The sequence below is a fragment of the Lissotriton vulgaris genome, chromosome 2_1 (assembly GCF_964263255.1).
Source record: "Lissotriton vulgaris chromosome 2_1, aLisVul1.2, whole genome shotgun sequence".
In the NCBI taxonomy this organism is placed as follows: domain Eukaryota; kingdom Metazoa; phylum Chordata; class Amphibia; order Caudata; family Salamandridae; genus Lissotriton; species Lissotriton vulgaris.
Genome location: NC_141687.1, coordinates 1,025,295,629 through 1,025,312,294, shown reverse-complemented (window position 1 = coordinate 1,025,312,294; position 16,666 = coordinate 1,025,295,629). Strand labels below are relative to the sequence as shown.

The 16,666-nt window shown below is 43.3% G+C and overlaps 1 protein-coding gene across 1 annotated transcript in view; it reads right to left on the bottom strand.

Annotated features, from left to right (window-relative positions):
* CD302 (CD302 molecule) overlaps positions 1 to 16,666 on the bottom strand; it is a 162,217-nt gene that overhangs the window by 38,767 nt on the left and 106,784 nt on the right. Inside the window, exon 4 of the mRNA XM_086956637.1 lies at positions 15,521 to 15,697. Within this exon, the coding sequence (XP_086812763.1) occupies positions 15,521 to 15,697 (177 nt within the window). The remainder of the gene's footprint in view (positions 1 to 15,520; positions 15,698 to 16,666) is intronic.

Sequence of the window (16,666 nt, the reverse complement as noted above, 5' to 3'; positions counted from 1 at the left end):
TAAAAAGACATTTGATGGCCATACACTTTGGGAAACTCCCGTCAATTGTGGACCAGCCAACTTGGGTACATAAAGGGCCTATATCATGCCGAATCTGCGGTAGCAACAAAGAGGATTGTATCCATATAATTTGTACATGCCAGAAAACTTAATACAGCATTAGTCACTTCACTTAAAAAAGCTCTTAATCTTAGAGGAATAAGGACCTGCAGAGCTGCTATAATAACAGGACTAGACCCCTACGATCCTCAAATGAATTGCAAACTGATTACATTTTTTAACTCCTATAATATTAATAATAATAAGGGAGTTTTATAAAGCGCCTGGTTACGCTCAAATGGCGTGTCCCCGCACTAAGACAGAAAAACTCATGCAAGCAGGCCACAGAGTCAGCTCGGTTTACCGTGTGTAGAGGTGTGTTTTTAGCTTCTTCCTGAAGCCGGCTTCAGACGGTTCTAGGCGAAGGTCCAGAGGTAGAGCGTTCCAGCCTTTCGCCACCAAGTAGCGAAAAGATCTGCCTCCCATGCGAGCCTTTCTTGTCCTAGGGACCTTTAATAGGCCACCATGGGAGGAGCGCAGAGCTCGCATAGGTTCGTATCTGGTAACCAGACTCTGTAGTGGTGCTGGTGCCTTCCCATTAAGGATTCGATGGCAGGTGCAAAGGGCCTTAAACTCGACCCTCCTCTTCACTGGAAGCCAATGAAGAGTCTGAACAGCTGCCTTGGAGGCCGATCTTTTAGGGTACTTCAGAATGAGGCGAGCTGCCGCATTCTGCAGTACCTGGAGGCGATTTAATACCTTACTGGTTGCTCCCAGGTACAGTAGGTTGCCGTAGTCCAGGCGCGATGTGACGAGGGCATGCACCAGCGTCCTACGGGCAGACGTGGGAAGGAGATCTAAAACCTTCCGCAGATTTTTTAGGACGCTGAAGCAAACATGAATAGGCTCTGATATTTGCAATATAAACCAGCGCTAGAATGTGGAAGTCATGAATCCTCACAGAATATGCAAATGAATTAAAACTCTTAAACCAAAAAACAGGCCCGCAAATTGAACATTTGACAGCATTGTTGACAGTGGAAACCTCATGACACAGTTAGAAATTAACTGCAGAGATTATAAATTTATCGACTTAATAAATCTATCATTTTTTGCGACTAATTGAGATTGATTAGCCAAAAATATTTTTTAAATATTTATTTGCAACAAACTGACAATGTAAATTAATAATGTTTAAAACATTTGCAGACTTTACTGATTCTTTTATTCTGAAATTTTGTTAAGGTTTTAATTAACCAAACAATAAACTTACTTAGTTACTAGTGGAGGATTCAACTTGAACAGTCAAAGAAGTAAAACTTCACTTTAAGATTAATTCATCAATTAAAAATTATAAAAAGAGCTCAAATCAGGTCTTTAAGGTCTATAATATGTGCATTAAGCAAAGTGACGTTAGAAGAGTGAAGGACTTGCTAATTTGGAACAGCTGTAGCTGAGAGAGAAGCTAGGAGAAGCTTACCACAACACTAGTTTTAGGAAAGGAAGCAGGTAAGCATTGGAATACCATTCCTGCTGAGCAATGGTTTTCTCCATGTGTGGTTTACAGTCTGAGATGAGCTTTGTAGAGAATCTAGAGCCTTAATGTCATGGGTTAACATTCGTAAAGATGTCCTGTGTGGTGTGTTTGTGACTAAGAAGGGTTGTGTTATTTGTTCTGTTGTCCCTTCACTTATGAGTATGAGAGTTCTCTGTGTTGAGATGTGTGCATCTGTTAGCCCAAAGATTGAGAGCATAAGCATCTTTGCTCCTAGTGGGGCATCTACTGCTAGGAAAAGTTATGCAGATACAATTGCTAGAGGAATACTGCATTGGTCTTGAGTACTCCTTATCTATATGTGGTTTTGGCTCAAGTCAGGCATGCACCTCGGGAACACCTCCCTGAATTTGAGATAAACATGTCTACGAGATGAAAGTGAAAGTATAGCTAAGCATAGTAGGCTTTAGTAAAGGGAGCACATGGCTGTGAGCGAAAGGACCCACCTCACACTACTACTAAGGCAATTAATAATTCAGCAAAGAATAGTTAGTGCCCTTGATTCTGTTGTATGCAAAAAGAACAATTGATTGACAGAATTCAGAACAATGTCTGTCATACATTCACCCTAGTACAAAGATCTTGGCCAAAATCCATCGTTTCTTTTGCTCACCATGCCATTCCAGTTTGGGCCCAGCCATATGCAAATCAGTCTTGACTCTGTACCCAATGGGAACAGTCCAGCATGAACTGCCAAGCCAGGTCCTCACTGGACTGGAAACAAGCATCCAAGGACTAGTTTCGGGGTTTCAGGTTTCTTGATTCTATCTTAGCATCACACCAGTACAGAATTTGGAGAAGTTAGAGTGACTAGATGGATCACCTTGTACTCTCAAGAATCACTTAATATTATTGTCTTTGTGTGGTATTCAGTTTAGAATTACAAAGGTCCGCACTAGAGGAGGCATTTTTCTTTATTCTGTTTTAAGTGGATAAGAGTCTTCGTCCAAATCTGCACAGAATTTAAATCTGCATACCATGAACGAAAAGCAGTGAACTGCAGACAAAATGAAAATACACACATCACTGGATCTGGGTAAGGCGAAATGTGAGAAATGATAACTGCATGTGCAGTACTGTCATTCCAGCAGGCAGGTGTAACACATCCATGCTCCCTCCAGATTCAGGCTCCTTACTCTTAACTCTTGTGTGCCACAGGTCACTTCCACCTCACATTCCCCTGCAGAAGAAGTTCCTTTCAGTAGCATTTATCATAAAGGTAAACCAAGCTGGTTCATTAACCCAAGCTAAAACTGCACTCTGGTCTTTATTGCCCTTTCCTTGAACCCGATATTCTCAGATGCAGTGTGGCTTCATTAGAGCATGCAGTAAACTTATGGGCGATGCTGAAAGAGCGGAACGCTAAGACATTTTCCCATCTCACCTAGGGGAGCCATCCTCTTTGAATAAACCTAGTCATGAGGTTCAAGCTTCTTTACTTTTGAGACCAGTTGTGCTTGAGTCTTTGTTACAGAGCGAGCTCCACAATACGACTGGACTCTAAGAGAGATTGTTGAGAACTGGAAAGAATGCAATACAGACCGGCCTTGATGTCTTTGGTAGTTTTAGTGGCCACCAAGATAAATCACTGCATTAGGTACAAGCTATATACTTGCTGGTAGAGCAAGATCATCACATTACCCCCTCCTGTTTCACATTCCCAGGGAGCAGCGGGGAAGGCAAAAACAGACGGAATTAACTGCAACTTCAGTTGGATATTGTATGGAAAGTTTACAAAAGCGTTCAGTAGCTGTGTGTTAGATGCCATTTTATCCTACAAAACTAACAGACTATTTTCACGTTTTTATGTGCAAGTAGCTGCTTGAAGGATATCTCCTTTGTTTTTCAACCTATCATAGAACTCCATAGTAGAGACCCTACAGCTGTGTGAGCAACCATAAGGGATGAAGGATCTATCAGATAATGATATGTGTTCAAAGAAAAAAGGTACTTAGAAGCATATAATGGTACAGCGTAGCAGCCTGTTGAAACAACATGAGACCGGAGAGCCTGGAATACCCCGAGGTCACTGTTACTAACCAAATTCTGAGACCCCGTTCAGGGGTCCCCAGAGCAGAGAGGCTACTGGGTCCTAAATATGGTGGTTGTCGTCGTTTGCCACTGGTGTCCCTACTATGGATTTGCAAACTGGGCCAAGTGCAATTCTTTCCACACTGCTACAGTAGCTAACACCTATGCTTGATTTGGTGAAGTCTATGGGGTAAATCTCAGTTAGGAACCACGGACAGAGACGAGGGACGGACTCACAATATAGATCACTTCTGGCTTTTTGCTGTGATACCATCTACTTTCTTTGGGTACTCCATACACCTGGGACATGCTGAGCTCCTCCTTGACCACCTCTCCTGTTGCAGGGTCAAGCCTACTTGTTCCTTCTCTCAGCAGGCAAACAGGCTTCCAAACATAAGGCAGATCTTCAGCTCCACCTGCAGAAAATGCAGAATTATAGTAATGTCCCCAGACTGGCAGTCTGGCAGACACCAGACCTGGTTACGCAGCAGATTTGAGTACTCTGATAAGCACTCTCCTCCTTGGTCATGCAGAACTTTGGACTAGAACACAGTGGAGTGGTTTGGATGGCACTTTTATACATATTTTCCAGACAAGAGATGAGGATAAACTGTTTCAAACTTCAGGACTGCTTTGGGCTTTCAAGTTTCCTTCTCAGGCTGCTCTCCAGACATAGCCTTTGTGTAAAATGATGCTTCTCACATCAAGTAGCTCTGGGGTCATCTCGCAGATAGAGAACGCATCACATAGACACAATGAAAAGTGAGTTCTCTGCACATGGCTGCCATCAACCTTTCTAAGCAAAAGACACACAATTGATGGACAGAATGCAGAGCAAATCAAAACATTCACCCCCAGTCAAGAGATCTGGGATAAATCCAGCTGGTTTTGCTTACCATGCCACCCCAGTTTAGACCTGGCCATATGCAAATCCATGTCTGGGCATACCCTTCCCACTTAGGGCGACATATGCAAAAAAAACAATTGATGGACGGAATGCTGGACAATGCAAACATTCACCCTCAGTCACAAGGATCTGTGCCAGTGGAATCAAGCTATCCTGGCTGATGAGGGGTGAAGCCCCGAAACCGGTCCCAGGATGCTTGTCTCCGGTCCAGGGAGGACCTGGCTTGGCAGTTCGGGATGGACTGTTCCTGCAAGGAACAGGGTCAAGACTGATTTGCATATGGCTGGGTCCAAACTGGGGTGGTGTGGTGAGCAAACGAATGATGGGTTAAACCCAGATCCTTGTGACTGGAGGTGAATGTTTGCATTGTCTAGCATTTTGTCCATCTATTGTTTCTTTCGCATATGTCGTCCTAAGTGGGAAGGGTATGCCCAGACATGTCTTCTGTTCTCACTACACCACCGGATTCAAGCTAGCCTGGCTGATGAAGGGTGATGCCCTGAAACTGGTCCCTGGATGCTTGTCTCCGGTCCAGGGAGGACCTGGCTTGGCAGTTCGGGCTGGACTGTTCCCACAACGAGCAGGGTTAAATTGATTTGCATATGGCTGGGTCCAAACTGGGGTGGTGTGGTGAGAAAAACAATGATGGATTAAACCCAGATCATTGTGAGGGGGGGTGAATGTTTGCATTATCCAGAATTCCGTCCACCTATTGTTTCTTTTACATACGTGCCCTAAGTGGGAAGGGTATGCCCTAAGAGGGTCCCGTGCTCACAACACCACTGGATTCAAGCTAGCCTGGCTGATGAAGGGTGATGCCCTGAAACCAGTCCCAGGATGCTTGTCTCCCATCCAGGGAGGATGTGGCTTGGCAGTTCAGGCTGGACTATTCTCACAAGGAACAGGGTCAAGACTGATTTGCATATGGCTGAGTCCAAACTGGGGTGGTGTGGTGAGGGAAAGAATGATGGATTAAACCCAGATCCTTGTGACTGGGGGTGAATGTTTGCATTGTCCAGCATTTCGTCCATCAATTGTTTCTTTTGCATGTGTCGCCCTAAGTGGGAAGGGTATGCCCAGGCGTGGGCCCCGTGTTCACTAAACAATTGGATTCAAGCTAGCCTGGCTGATGAAGGATGATGCTCTGAAACCGGTCCCAGGATGCTTGTCTCTGGTCCAGGGAGGACCTGGCTTGGCAGTTCGGGCTGGACTGTTCCCACAAGGAACAGGGTCAAGACTAATTTGTATAGCGCTGGGTCCAAACTGGGGTGGTGTGGTGAGCAAATGAATGATGAATTAAACCCAGATCTTTGTGACTGGGTGAGAATGTTTGCATAGTCCAGCATTGCATCAATCGTTTCTTTTGCATATATCAACCTTACTAAAGCAGAAATTAGGGACAGACAAAAGGGCAGGCCTGGTCTAGAAACGTCTTCACCTTGAACAACAGAAACTGCAGTTCTAACATCAAATCTTGTGAGGAAAATAGTATCAAGGTAGACAAAACCAAATCCCACCCAGATCTGAGAACAAAATCGCTTCACAATTCAGAATAGCAGAATTTACATCCCAGCGTAAAATAACCAACTGAGAGGGATATATGTACCATATGTGCTGAAATATAATGGAAGTCGTGTGTACATGGGTTTGTGGCTTTGTGACACCAAATCCCAGAATTCAAGGTGTGATGGAATTTTGCGTAGGTACCGGTATAATGGGAGGTCACACCCAAAAGTACACACTCAGTATTGGATTTTTGAGCAGCGTGTGAGGACCAGTGTAAAGTGTTCTGCTCCACAGGTGAACAGATTTGCTGGACAGACTCATTGCCCTAAAAGGAGATCGAAGGAGGAGATAGGAAGCAACTAATCAGGGTTGGAGCGCTACTGTACACTTCCTAATATATTGGGGAAAAAATGATGTATGGTGGGAAGGAAAGGACACGCTGTCGCACCTTGGTGTACACAGTATAGTGAAAGCTCAAAAGGAAAATTAGCACTGTTCCATCTTGGTGCATGAGTGCATTCTTGACTTTTTTTTTTAATCCACAGCCCTGAGATGCAAAAAGAGCTGCAATCAGCCCTTACTGTTTCAAAGATAAAAATTACAAACTAGTGGGCCGTTATGAGTGTGAAAGAACTCCTGAAGCCACGGGGTACTTTCAGTTGGGAATAAAGAAATGAAAAATCGTTAGAGCATTTAGCAAATGGCTTTAAAACGAAGATTCACTTTCAACCCATTAAGGAATGGGTTCGATATTTCTTTTGACCTGCATATGATTTTGAAGCAAAGGATCTTGAATCGAGTGTCACATAGAATTATGAATGACTGAAATATTCGCTCTGAAGTATCTCCACTAAAAAAACTTGAACAAATTCAAGAAGTCAGATGAGAAGACCTAAAGACTCAAAGTTATGATTATGAGAGCAATGTCATGATCTTTGTGATGTAAAAGCAAACAATGTGCTACGTGAAATGTTTATATGAAATTATTTAATTTGTCTGCTTTTTATTACAGTGTTCTGAGAGGTAATCAAAGACTCTAATGCCCAAAAACAGGCAGGCTACGGAAAGGAAATAATTCCACTAATCTATGTGCATCTGCTTAGTATGCAAGAACTGCTGAATTAAGTCTGTGGATTTTGATAAAATACTCCTGCTAATTCTCTCCTTGCTCATTCCTGTTCCCAACCTAACCCCCTTTCCCACACCTAGCCACATTCAATCTTCTGCACCATGAGGGACAGAGCTGGTGTTGCCTGGAGATCGGCCACGCTCCAACATGAGGGCATGTTCAGTGTATCGCTCCAGATCACACGAGATGTCCTGGACCTTGCATTGTCAGGGACAAGCCTAGTCCTCCACACACATGCTAGGTCAGTGGGATACCAAAGCCATAATAAAATTCTGAACACCAGATTCACATGCAGTGGGGCACTCAGAGCGGGGAAACGTGTTTGCCTACCAGGTAGGAGACATTTCCATCCCAACATAACTAAAAGCATGCTTTAGAATGGATCAATAGAGTCAGTTTTGGATTTGTGGGAATGCAGAGTGGAAAGACCTGAGTCCAACACATGTATCCAAGGCTGGGTCAAAGAGTACATGAAGAACACCCCAACTGCCCTCCCCTAAAGGCTATAAAAGCCAATGGATAGCAAATAAGACTTAAAGACAGAGCATAGAGGTTTTTTCTTATGACACACCGGGGTTGAGAGCAAAAAAATAAAAATGAGTGTCAAATAAGTAATAGATTTGATAGGAGCTAGGCGTAAAGGATGGAACAAAACACTGGAATAAGAAATCGAAGAGGTATATCTTCTTAGAGAAGTATATTGACTATGTCATTAAATAGAATAGACTGTGTAATAAAGGTGCCAGGATTGAGAAGGTAAGAAACCAGTTTTTTAGCTATAACAATAGTATTGCAGATTGAAGCTCTTCTAGAGTCACGTGGTGTGCATCATCCCGCTACCTAGAGATAGGATCGAGAAATATTTTTCGAAATAAACAAAGTTTTATTTGTAGGTATCAACTGTACGTGGAGCCGTTAACACAAACCAGGATGTCAAAGGTGAGCCCACAAAGACCATCTTTAGGTCCTTTTTTCTACATATGTGTGATTGTACTGATTTTGAGCTACGTAATTTTGTCTTCACGTTTTTGTTCGGAGACTCTACAGGAGGGTGATGAGAGGCTTAAATGTGAATCTGGCAGAGTTTCAGCACAACTAAAGTTATGTGTAAGTAGCTTTTTTTGCTGCCTTAGCCCATTCTAGATTTGAATGCAGCACATATATCATGCAGTAGTATTACCGCATTGTGTAGGGGACTGTGAAAACAGTCTGACCTACTTTAACTTGTCATTGAGATTGTACAGTTACATAACAGTGTTAAGTGAATGCATGTTTCAATGGCTATGTTGTTGTTGTACGAAAACATCATTAATGGATGGCTTACCAATGTAGAGTAACAGCAATTTCAAATGCTGCTTTTAGAGTTAAGTATTACATGATCACTTTAAGCAATTTATGTATAGATTTCATGAGCCCTCCCATAACTATATTTAAGTTGCTGTAGGAACTGCTTGTGAAGGTTATATCTTTTTTCTCTCCTTCCAAACATCTGCTTACTACTGGCACTCTATTATGTAGGCTGTAAATGGAGATAAGTATACTCTTACATATGGATGGGCTAGTTTACTGTTGAGCAAATCAATGAGTTATTGAATGTGATTTATTTTGTGTGTCATTTGTTCTTCAGACCCATTGTTTTTACACCAATGAATAAAACACACACACGTTGCTCTATAAAATGTGCATGTTGTTGGCTAGCTTGCTTCTTTAACCCCTTCGAAGCTAATGACGAGCTGGGCTCGTCATGGCGCTTACCTGCCGTGCGCGGATGACAAGGCCAGCTCGTCATGTTTTATGGTGTTTTACATTTTTTAGCGCAGGACGGGAAAACGCCTAGCAGCCATGTGGTTAAGCATGACTATACAATCTAGTGGCAAATTTAGATGTTCAAATTCTAAGACTTGAAGAGCTTAAGTTCTAACTTTTGAGTTCTGGGTCTTACATGTTCCCATTCGCATCATCAATAGTTGTGAAAATTGGCAGCCCCCACCTTTTTGTTGCGACATTGTTATGAATACCATAGTTATTGAGCACGTGGTAGTCCTATGTCAGCCTATGACCCTATTAATGACCAGATATGTGATTGATTTTGCTGTAAAGCGTAAGCAAATGTCCTTTACAACTTCAATGATAGTAGATGAAAGGTTTTAGCATTTTGTATTTAATCTGAAAGCAAACAGATTTATGCCTGTTGTTGTCCATGATGTGGAGATGTCAACAACATCTCAATTAACTAATTCTCACTCGTGGGAAATCTCAGGTTAACAGATCTGTCTCGACATGTTCTTCTCCTTCGAAGTGATGTACCACTAGTGAATATGGATTTGAATGTCCCACTGTCAAATGTCATGAGCCAACCGTGAGAGTATGTGTAGAACGTTACTTGTTTAGGTAAAACATAGATGTGGTATTGTCTGTCTGTATTGGGACTATTCTTCCTTGTGTCAGACTTTAAAATACTTTTAGGGGTACACCATTTTAAATTCTAAGACGTTTATATGCTTGATTACCTTGATTGGTGCACAATTACATTGAATTTTTAATATGATCAGATGTCCACCACAATGTCTGATGCATTTGTGTTATTGCCACTATGGGGGCAGGCTGTGTGAATATTCTGATTATCGTAATTTTATTAGGTGTCAATCACTTTAATTTCCTTTTGCATCCTGTTTGTGACAACCACTAGACCCTCCACTCCCTTAGTGTCCATGAGCGCTGTTTTTTACAATCTCTCATGTAGATATGGTGCCTATTTAGTTGTGCATGTGGTATCAGGTCAATGCATGACATCTCTGCTCACAACATTTTTGTCACTGTTCTCATGAACAGAGACTGTGATGTCTCCTAGATAATTTTTTTTAAATGCCAGTAATCTTCTTTGTGTTGGTATAGCCACTGCTGTGCAAATCTTTTTAGGACAGAATGAAGGTGTCAACTCCAGTATGTATAGGAGATATATCACCTGATTCATAGTGGTCTGACATTTTTTTTAAAGTTGCCCTTTACCAGTCACTTCTTTAATAATGGGTAAACATGATTGGTCTGTCACACCCGGTGCGCAGTCACCACCTTTAAACATTTGGTAAACACACTTGGAACAGATTTTACACCGAAAGGCAATACTTTGAATTGATAGTGAATGATCTCATCACAAACATTAGATAAGTCTGGAAGCTCCTGATTCATGTGAATGTCAAAGTAGGCGTATTTCATGGCTACTGTCGACAATAAGTCTGCTTCTTTCAATAAGAGAATGACCTCCGGTAGTGCTGTCATCTGGAACCATTGAGTCTTGACACACTTGTATAAGAATCACATATCCAGAAATGTTCCCAGCACCAAATCTTGCTTTGGGATTAGAGAGTATACGGAGTGTACTTGCTAGTTGCAGTCCTCGTGAAGTTCACCCTTTCGACTGATGAGTTCTGGATCCTCCTTTAGCAGTTTTGGTATTATTGTAGGAGGTTTCTTTACCAACTTTATGCAATATCCCCGACCTATAATATTAAGCAACCATTTAGCACCATCTAAAGGAGGTTACGGCTTGCCATTGTGATAAGCATCCTCCCAGTTGGTCACTTCCTGTGTGAGATCAACATAATGCAGACATTTGCTGGATGTAGGCATTTTCCCTTCTTTCTCCACCACGACAAGATTTCCTTTTCGCATTGGAATGTTGCTATTGAGATGTAGACTATGGGCCTGATTAAGACTTTGGCAGTGCTGCGCCGCATTGCACCAGTGCAGCACTGCGAAAGAGTACAAGTTCAACTCGTGACTGGCTGGCTTTTCTTTTGCTGCTCCCATTGCGGTGCCCTGAAAAATGGGCACCACATTGGGAACGCAAAAGCAGTTCCAGCATGACATGGACTTTGAAGTCCATGACATGCCCGAACTGTGCCCCCCTGAATGCATCCCCATGGTGGAAGGGGCATGGGGGCCCTGTAGGACCCAATTTGTTTCCCCACCGCTAGCCTTTTCATGGCATGCTCACCGCCATGATAGGGGTAGCAGTGGGGAAACTCGTAATATGCTCGGCGGACCATGGCGGTCCCACCTTGCATATTGCATACCCCCCTCCGCTGCACCACCGCCAGGATCCAATGCCACCTCATACTATGGTGGCTGCAGGACCGCCACTGCTGTGCCACCGTGAGTCTGGCGGTCTAATTTGTCTCTTTGTAACTATGATGCATTGTTGTGACTGAAACGATGCTTGGGAATAGGAAGGTCTACTCTATGCTCTTCCTTGATTTGGTGGGCCTCTTTGAAACCTGTCATTCATTTGCAGTCCTCCTATAGTTCTTGAAATCTCCTTAGACTTGTTTATTTTTTCAGGTGAATTGTTAACCAGTGTTTCACAATCCTTTTCATCAGTGAATGCCAATAACCCTTTATTGTACCTCTGGCTTAAATCAAGATAAAACATAGCCATGTAAGTGTGCATAACATTTTGTCTGTGCAGTGGAGGGTTGACTGCTTCCTCTGTTTGCTGAGTCTATAGAAGACTTGTGCTAAGCATTAGGAACTGTTTTTCTTTCTAATATACCACCTCCTCTATGTCCTCTCAATAGTGATGCCAGTACTAATTAAGTAGGGCATTTGAGCTTGTTATCCCTTTCTGACAGAGGGCCTGAAGTTGATTATTATTTTTCATCCTGACTTCTCCTGTTGCTTTTCCAACAGTACCCATGCATATCAGCTGCTCTCTTCACCACAGTGTATTATACAACCAAATCACAGACCCATTGAGAGACACACACACATACACATACACTCACACTCATGCACCCACTCACAGATCAACTCAGACACTCATGCACCACTCACAGACCCACTCAGACACTCATGCACCCACTCACAGACCCACTCAGAGCATCTCACACATTCTCACAGACCCACTCAGATACTCATCCACCCACTCAGACGAATAAGTAACTTACCTTCGGTAATGCCTTATCTGGTACAGACTAGATCTAGTCGCAGATTCCTTTCCTTAGAATTATCTCCAGACGTCTTAGAATTATCTCCAGATGTCTCCATCAGATACTCATGATTCCATTCAGAGACTTATGCACCCACTTACAGATCCACTCGGAGACTCACGCACCCACTGACTGACCCACTCAGACACTAACTCACCAAATCACAGTCCAACTCAGACACTGACACACCCACTCAGAGATCCACACAGTCACTCACACACCCACTCACTCACGCACCCATACATACACTCACACATCCACTCACACAACCTCTCAGAGACCCATACAGCAACTCATAGAAATACTCACCTACCTATTCAGCCAAAGGAGGCAGGAGCAATCCGGGAAAGCAGAGTCTTCAGGCTCCCTCCCCGGTCCCCAACAAGAGGCCATGCAAAAACTACAAAGGCCTGCCCCGGCGGATGGGGTCCCTGGGCAATTTCGGCCCTGGGAGGGGGGCTGCACAGGCCCCCGGTGCAGAAATCGGGCAGGGGGAGGGCACACGGCTCCTCCTGTTTTATTTTATAGAAATGTAAAAAATGGGTTAGGCCCCAGGGGATGGCGTCCCAGGGGTCCAAATAGGCAAAGGGAAGGGGGCTACGAAGCCCCCCTCTTTCAAAAACAAAAAAATCAAAAGCCATCAACACTCTGGAGGCCCGCCTCCTTTACTACTCTGCAAACGCGCCTCCTGGCGCTCTCTTGATTGAGGGATGAAGTTCCCTTCGCTGCTAATGGTGTTTACGGGCCAAGTAGCCCACCTGTTACCTCCTTTAAGCCCCACACTTAGGATTGCTGAGAGGTGGTCACAGGCCTTGCTCCTTTCTCCACCACTCTGCAAATGCACCTCTTGGCACACTGCTGGTGGGGGGATTAGGTCCCCTTGCCTCCCGAGGGCCTTAGGACTAAAGTGGACTTCATTCTCCCAAGCAGCAGTGCACCAGGAGGCACGCTTGCAGAGTGGTGGAGAAAGGGGGCGTGGCCTGTGACCACCTCTCAGCAATCCAGCTGTGTGGGACTTACTGAAGGTAACAGGAGGGCTAGTTGGCCCCCAAGAGCCAAGGGGACTTCATCCCCCAAATAGTAGTGAGCCTTGACGCGCATTTGCAGAGTGGAGGAAAAAGAGAGCATGGTCGCCGAAAACTTGCTGGAGGTAACAGGAAGAATTTCTGGGAGCACTATGCAAATGTGACTGTAATAGCATTTAAAAACCTTAGAAATTAGCAAATAGAATTTTTTTCAAAACTTGCACATTAAAAAAAACAAAAATGACAGTGATGTTACAGTTAGGGTCAGATTTTACTCATACAAAACCAGAGAAATACTGCTGTTACAGTTACCCAAGTTAACTATAACTTGTACCCCCGCAATGCACTGCTTAAGACCTCACATATTATATCACTCATTACATGGTCAGTGATATCACTGATGACATCTCAAATGACATCAGTGACAACATATTCCACAGCATCTCTGATGTACCCACTCACACCCCTATAGAATCTTTTATACACCCACTGCCACTCCCACACAACCATACACAAACACATTCACTGAGTCATACCAGTACTTATACACCCACTCACTGATTCATAGATCTAAGCACACATCCACTCGCTGACCAATACTGCACTCATACACCCACTCACTCACTAATACAGCCATTGACATATCCACTCATACACCCATACAGGCACTCGCACACTGAGTCAGCCATAGAACTACTCTCACAACTAGACACTCACCCATACATTCAATCACACAGTCACTTATTCACCTAAACAGTTACACACACACCCACTTACTTACTCATACAAATAGTAACGCATACTGACTCACCTATACAGTTAGTGACAGAAGCACGCACTCATCCATATAGCCACTCTCATATTCACTCACTCACCCATGCAGTCACTCATATACCAGTCATTCACCTATGCTGCCTTTCACATACCCAGTTACTCACCCATACTGACACATGCACTATATCACCGACACATCTATACAGACACTCACTTTCCCATACAGTTTCTGAGACACGCACAGAGTACCCCATACAGCCCCTGACTCACCCACCTACTCATCCATACACGCAGTCACACACCTCATCACCCAGACACACAGACACCCAGACAATCATAGAGGTAGTCAGACAACCAATCAATCACCTATATAGCCTTTCATATACCCACTAACCCACTCATACACCCACTTAGACATCAACCAACAGATAGATACACTCATTTACACAACCAGTCACTATACATTCACTGAGACACCTAATCACTCACGTATACAGTCAGTTATGCACCCACTGAGTCATCCATACAGACACTCATACACCCACTGATTCACCAATACGCATTAGTATATATATTTAACACTCATAAACTTTTTAAAAACTCTCACTGGATGATGCCATTACTGATGTCATTAGTGATGTCATGTGAGATGTCATCAGTGATGTCACTGACCATGTCAAGAGTGATGTAATATGTGAGGTCCTAAGCAGTGCTTTGCGGGGGCGCAAGCATTGGTTTTAATGGGCCAGTACTCACCAGTACTGAGCACTGGCACTTCTGAATTTGTTTGCCGTCAGTACCAGCACTTCTCTGTAGCCAGGGAGAGTACCAGTACCCTGATCCACAGCACGACAGGTGCAGGTTAGGTTTCTCCTCCAGTGCGGGGCAGATTCCGCTCTGCTTCCAAGGAGCATGTAATTAACCGAGCCGTGAAGTAACATTTTGCAGAGTTGCTGGTGAAGATTTCATCAGGGCACATTTGAATGTCCCCAAACTGCAGGGGTTTGAGAGGGCCTGTATCACGCTGTGATTAACAGGACAGGGTCTCTAGACGGACACTGAACTGTCAATCAGATGTGCAGCGACCATTCGGGTGAAAGTGCCATCATGACTTTCAAGATGTGTAATGAGTTAATCTGTTTTATTGACATAAACGCATTTCTCGTGTGTTTTGATATGTGCTGCAACTGGTACAGAAGTCATTAAGTACGATCATATCTTGCCCTTAGCCCCGCCCACTTGCCACACCTCTATTTTAATGAGCACCTGCACTTATTTTTTCCCATTTAAAGCACTGGGCGCAAGGTATAGTTAACTCAGGTAACCATAACAGCTGAATTTCTCTGTTTTTGTATGAGTAAAATATGACCCTAACTAAAACATGCCTGTGCCCTTTGTTTTTTTGTGTGAATATATATAAATATATATCTGTATATACGACAAATAGATGCAAAAACGAAATTCACATTCATTAGTTGCTTGTTTTCAACCATTTGTTGAAAACGTCCAAACAGCAACAGTGGTTCTTGTGATTAGATCAGATAAAGAGGATACATTAATACTTACACAACGTTGCTTTACACAGAGTCCTCATTTCTGTAAACCTTTCACAACTCATTTTTCTCCATCCTCCAGACTGCGTGTGCAGAGCTGCACATGTATTTAGTAGTTCTTCACTGACATCCTCTTCAGTCCAATTCGTAAAAGTTACTTCTGAGTTGTCAAACCATTTAAAAGTATTATCTAAAATGGATAAACGTTATTTAGAATAGAATTAGTGCTCAATGGACTAAATTAACAGCCTGTACCTGGTAGGTGTCTTCAAAAATATTATATACATGATGCACTTTTGTGTAACGAGGCTGCTAAGAGTACATGCTGTGTTGTGTGCCCCTTGGGCAGTTGACCAACTGCAGCTATCTTTTTTAATTCGGGCAACAGTCCTTGGACACGTGACTAGATGTCTACAGCCTCGTTTTTGTTCCTCTAAACTCTCATAGCAACAGTGAGGCCTGGCAGGTAATGTGACTGCTATAAAATGAAATGCCCACTCATTTCAAACATCAATGACCTCGAACTAAAAAGCATGCACGTTAAAGTGAGACCTGCTCTGCCTGTAAAACAAACATTTCAGAAGCAGCTCACTTTTGCTTTCCATTAAGCAAGAGCAAGAGATCGATCTGAATACGGTAAATAACAGTAAGACTACAAAGTGTAGCACATACACCAGTAAACTGTATATAAATCATTTGTTAGTTGTTTCTTTCAAAGTCTGGCATTAACTAATACCTTTTGATTTGACTAAAATCAAATAAATAATATACCTAACTATAGGGGCTTTCAGCTAACCCTTTTCAACCAATGCTTGCAGCGCTGTGTCATTCACATACGTTGTCCGCCCACTATAGCATACAGCATGAGGCTAGCAGCGACTCCTCCATAATGGCAGAGAGTGTCACCCCACTGCCCAGTGCCACCAAATGAAAAACAATAATAATAAACAACAGTTTTATCATTTTATTTTTCATTCCCTGATGGAGTAAGTCGATGCCGTGAGTGTAGGGTGGGTTGGGCTGACCATCCTCCATGCACAGTAGGGAGGAGTGATGGGCAATGTAAGTACACATGTTGGTTTGGTTGCTTGAATCGACAAGCACACTTAGATTTCGCCAGCCCAGCTGTGCTGTACAGCCAGGTGGAGAAAAGGCACAA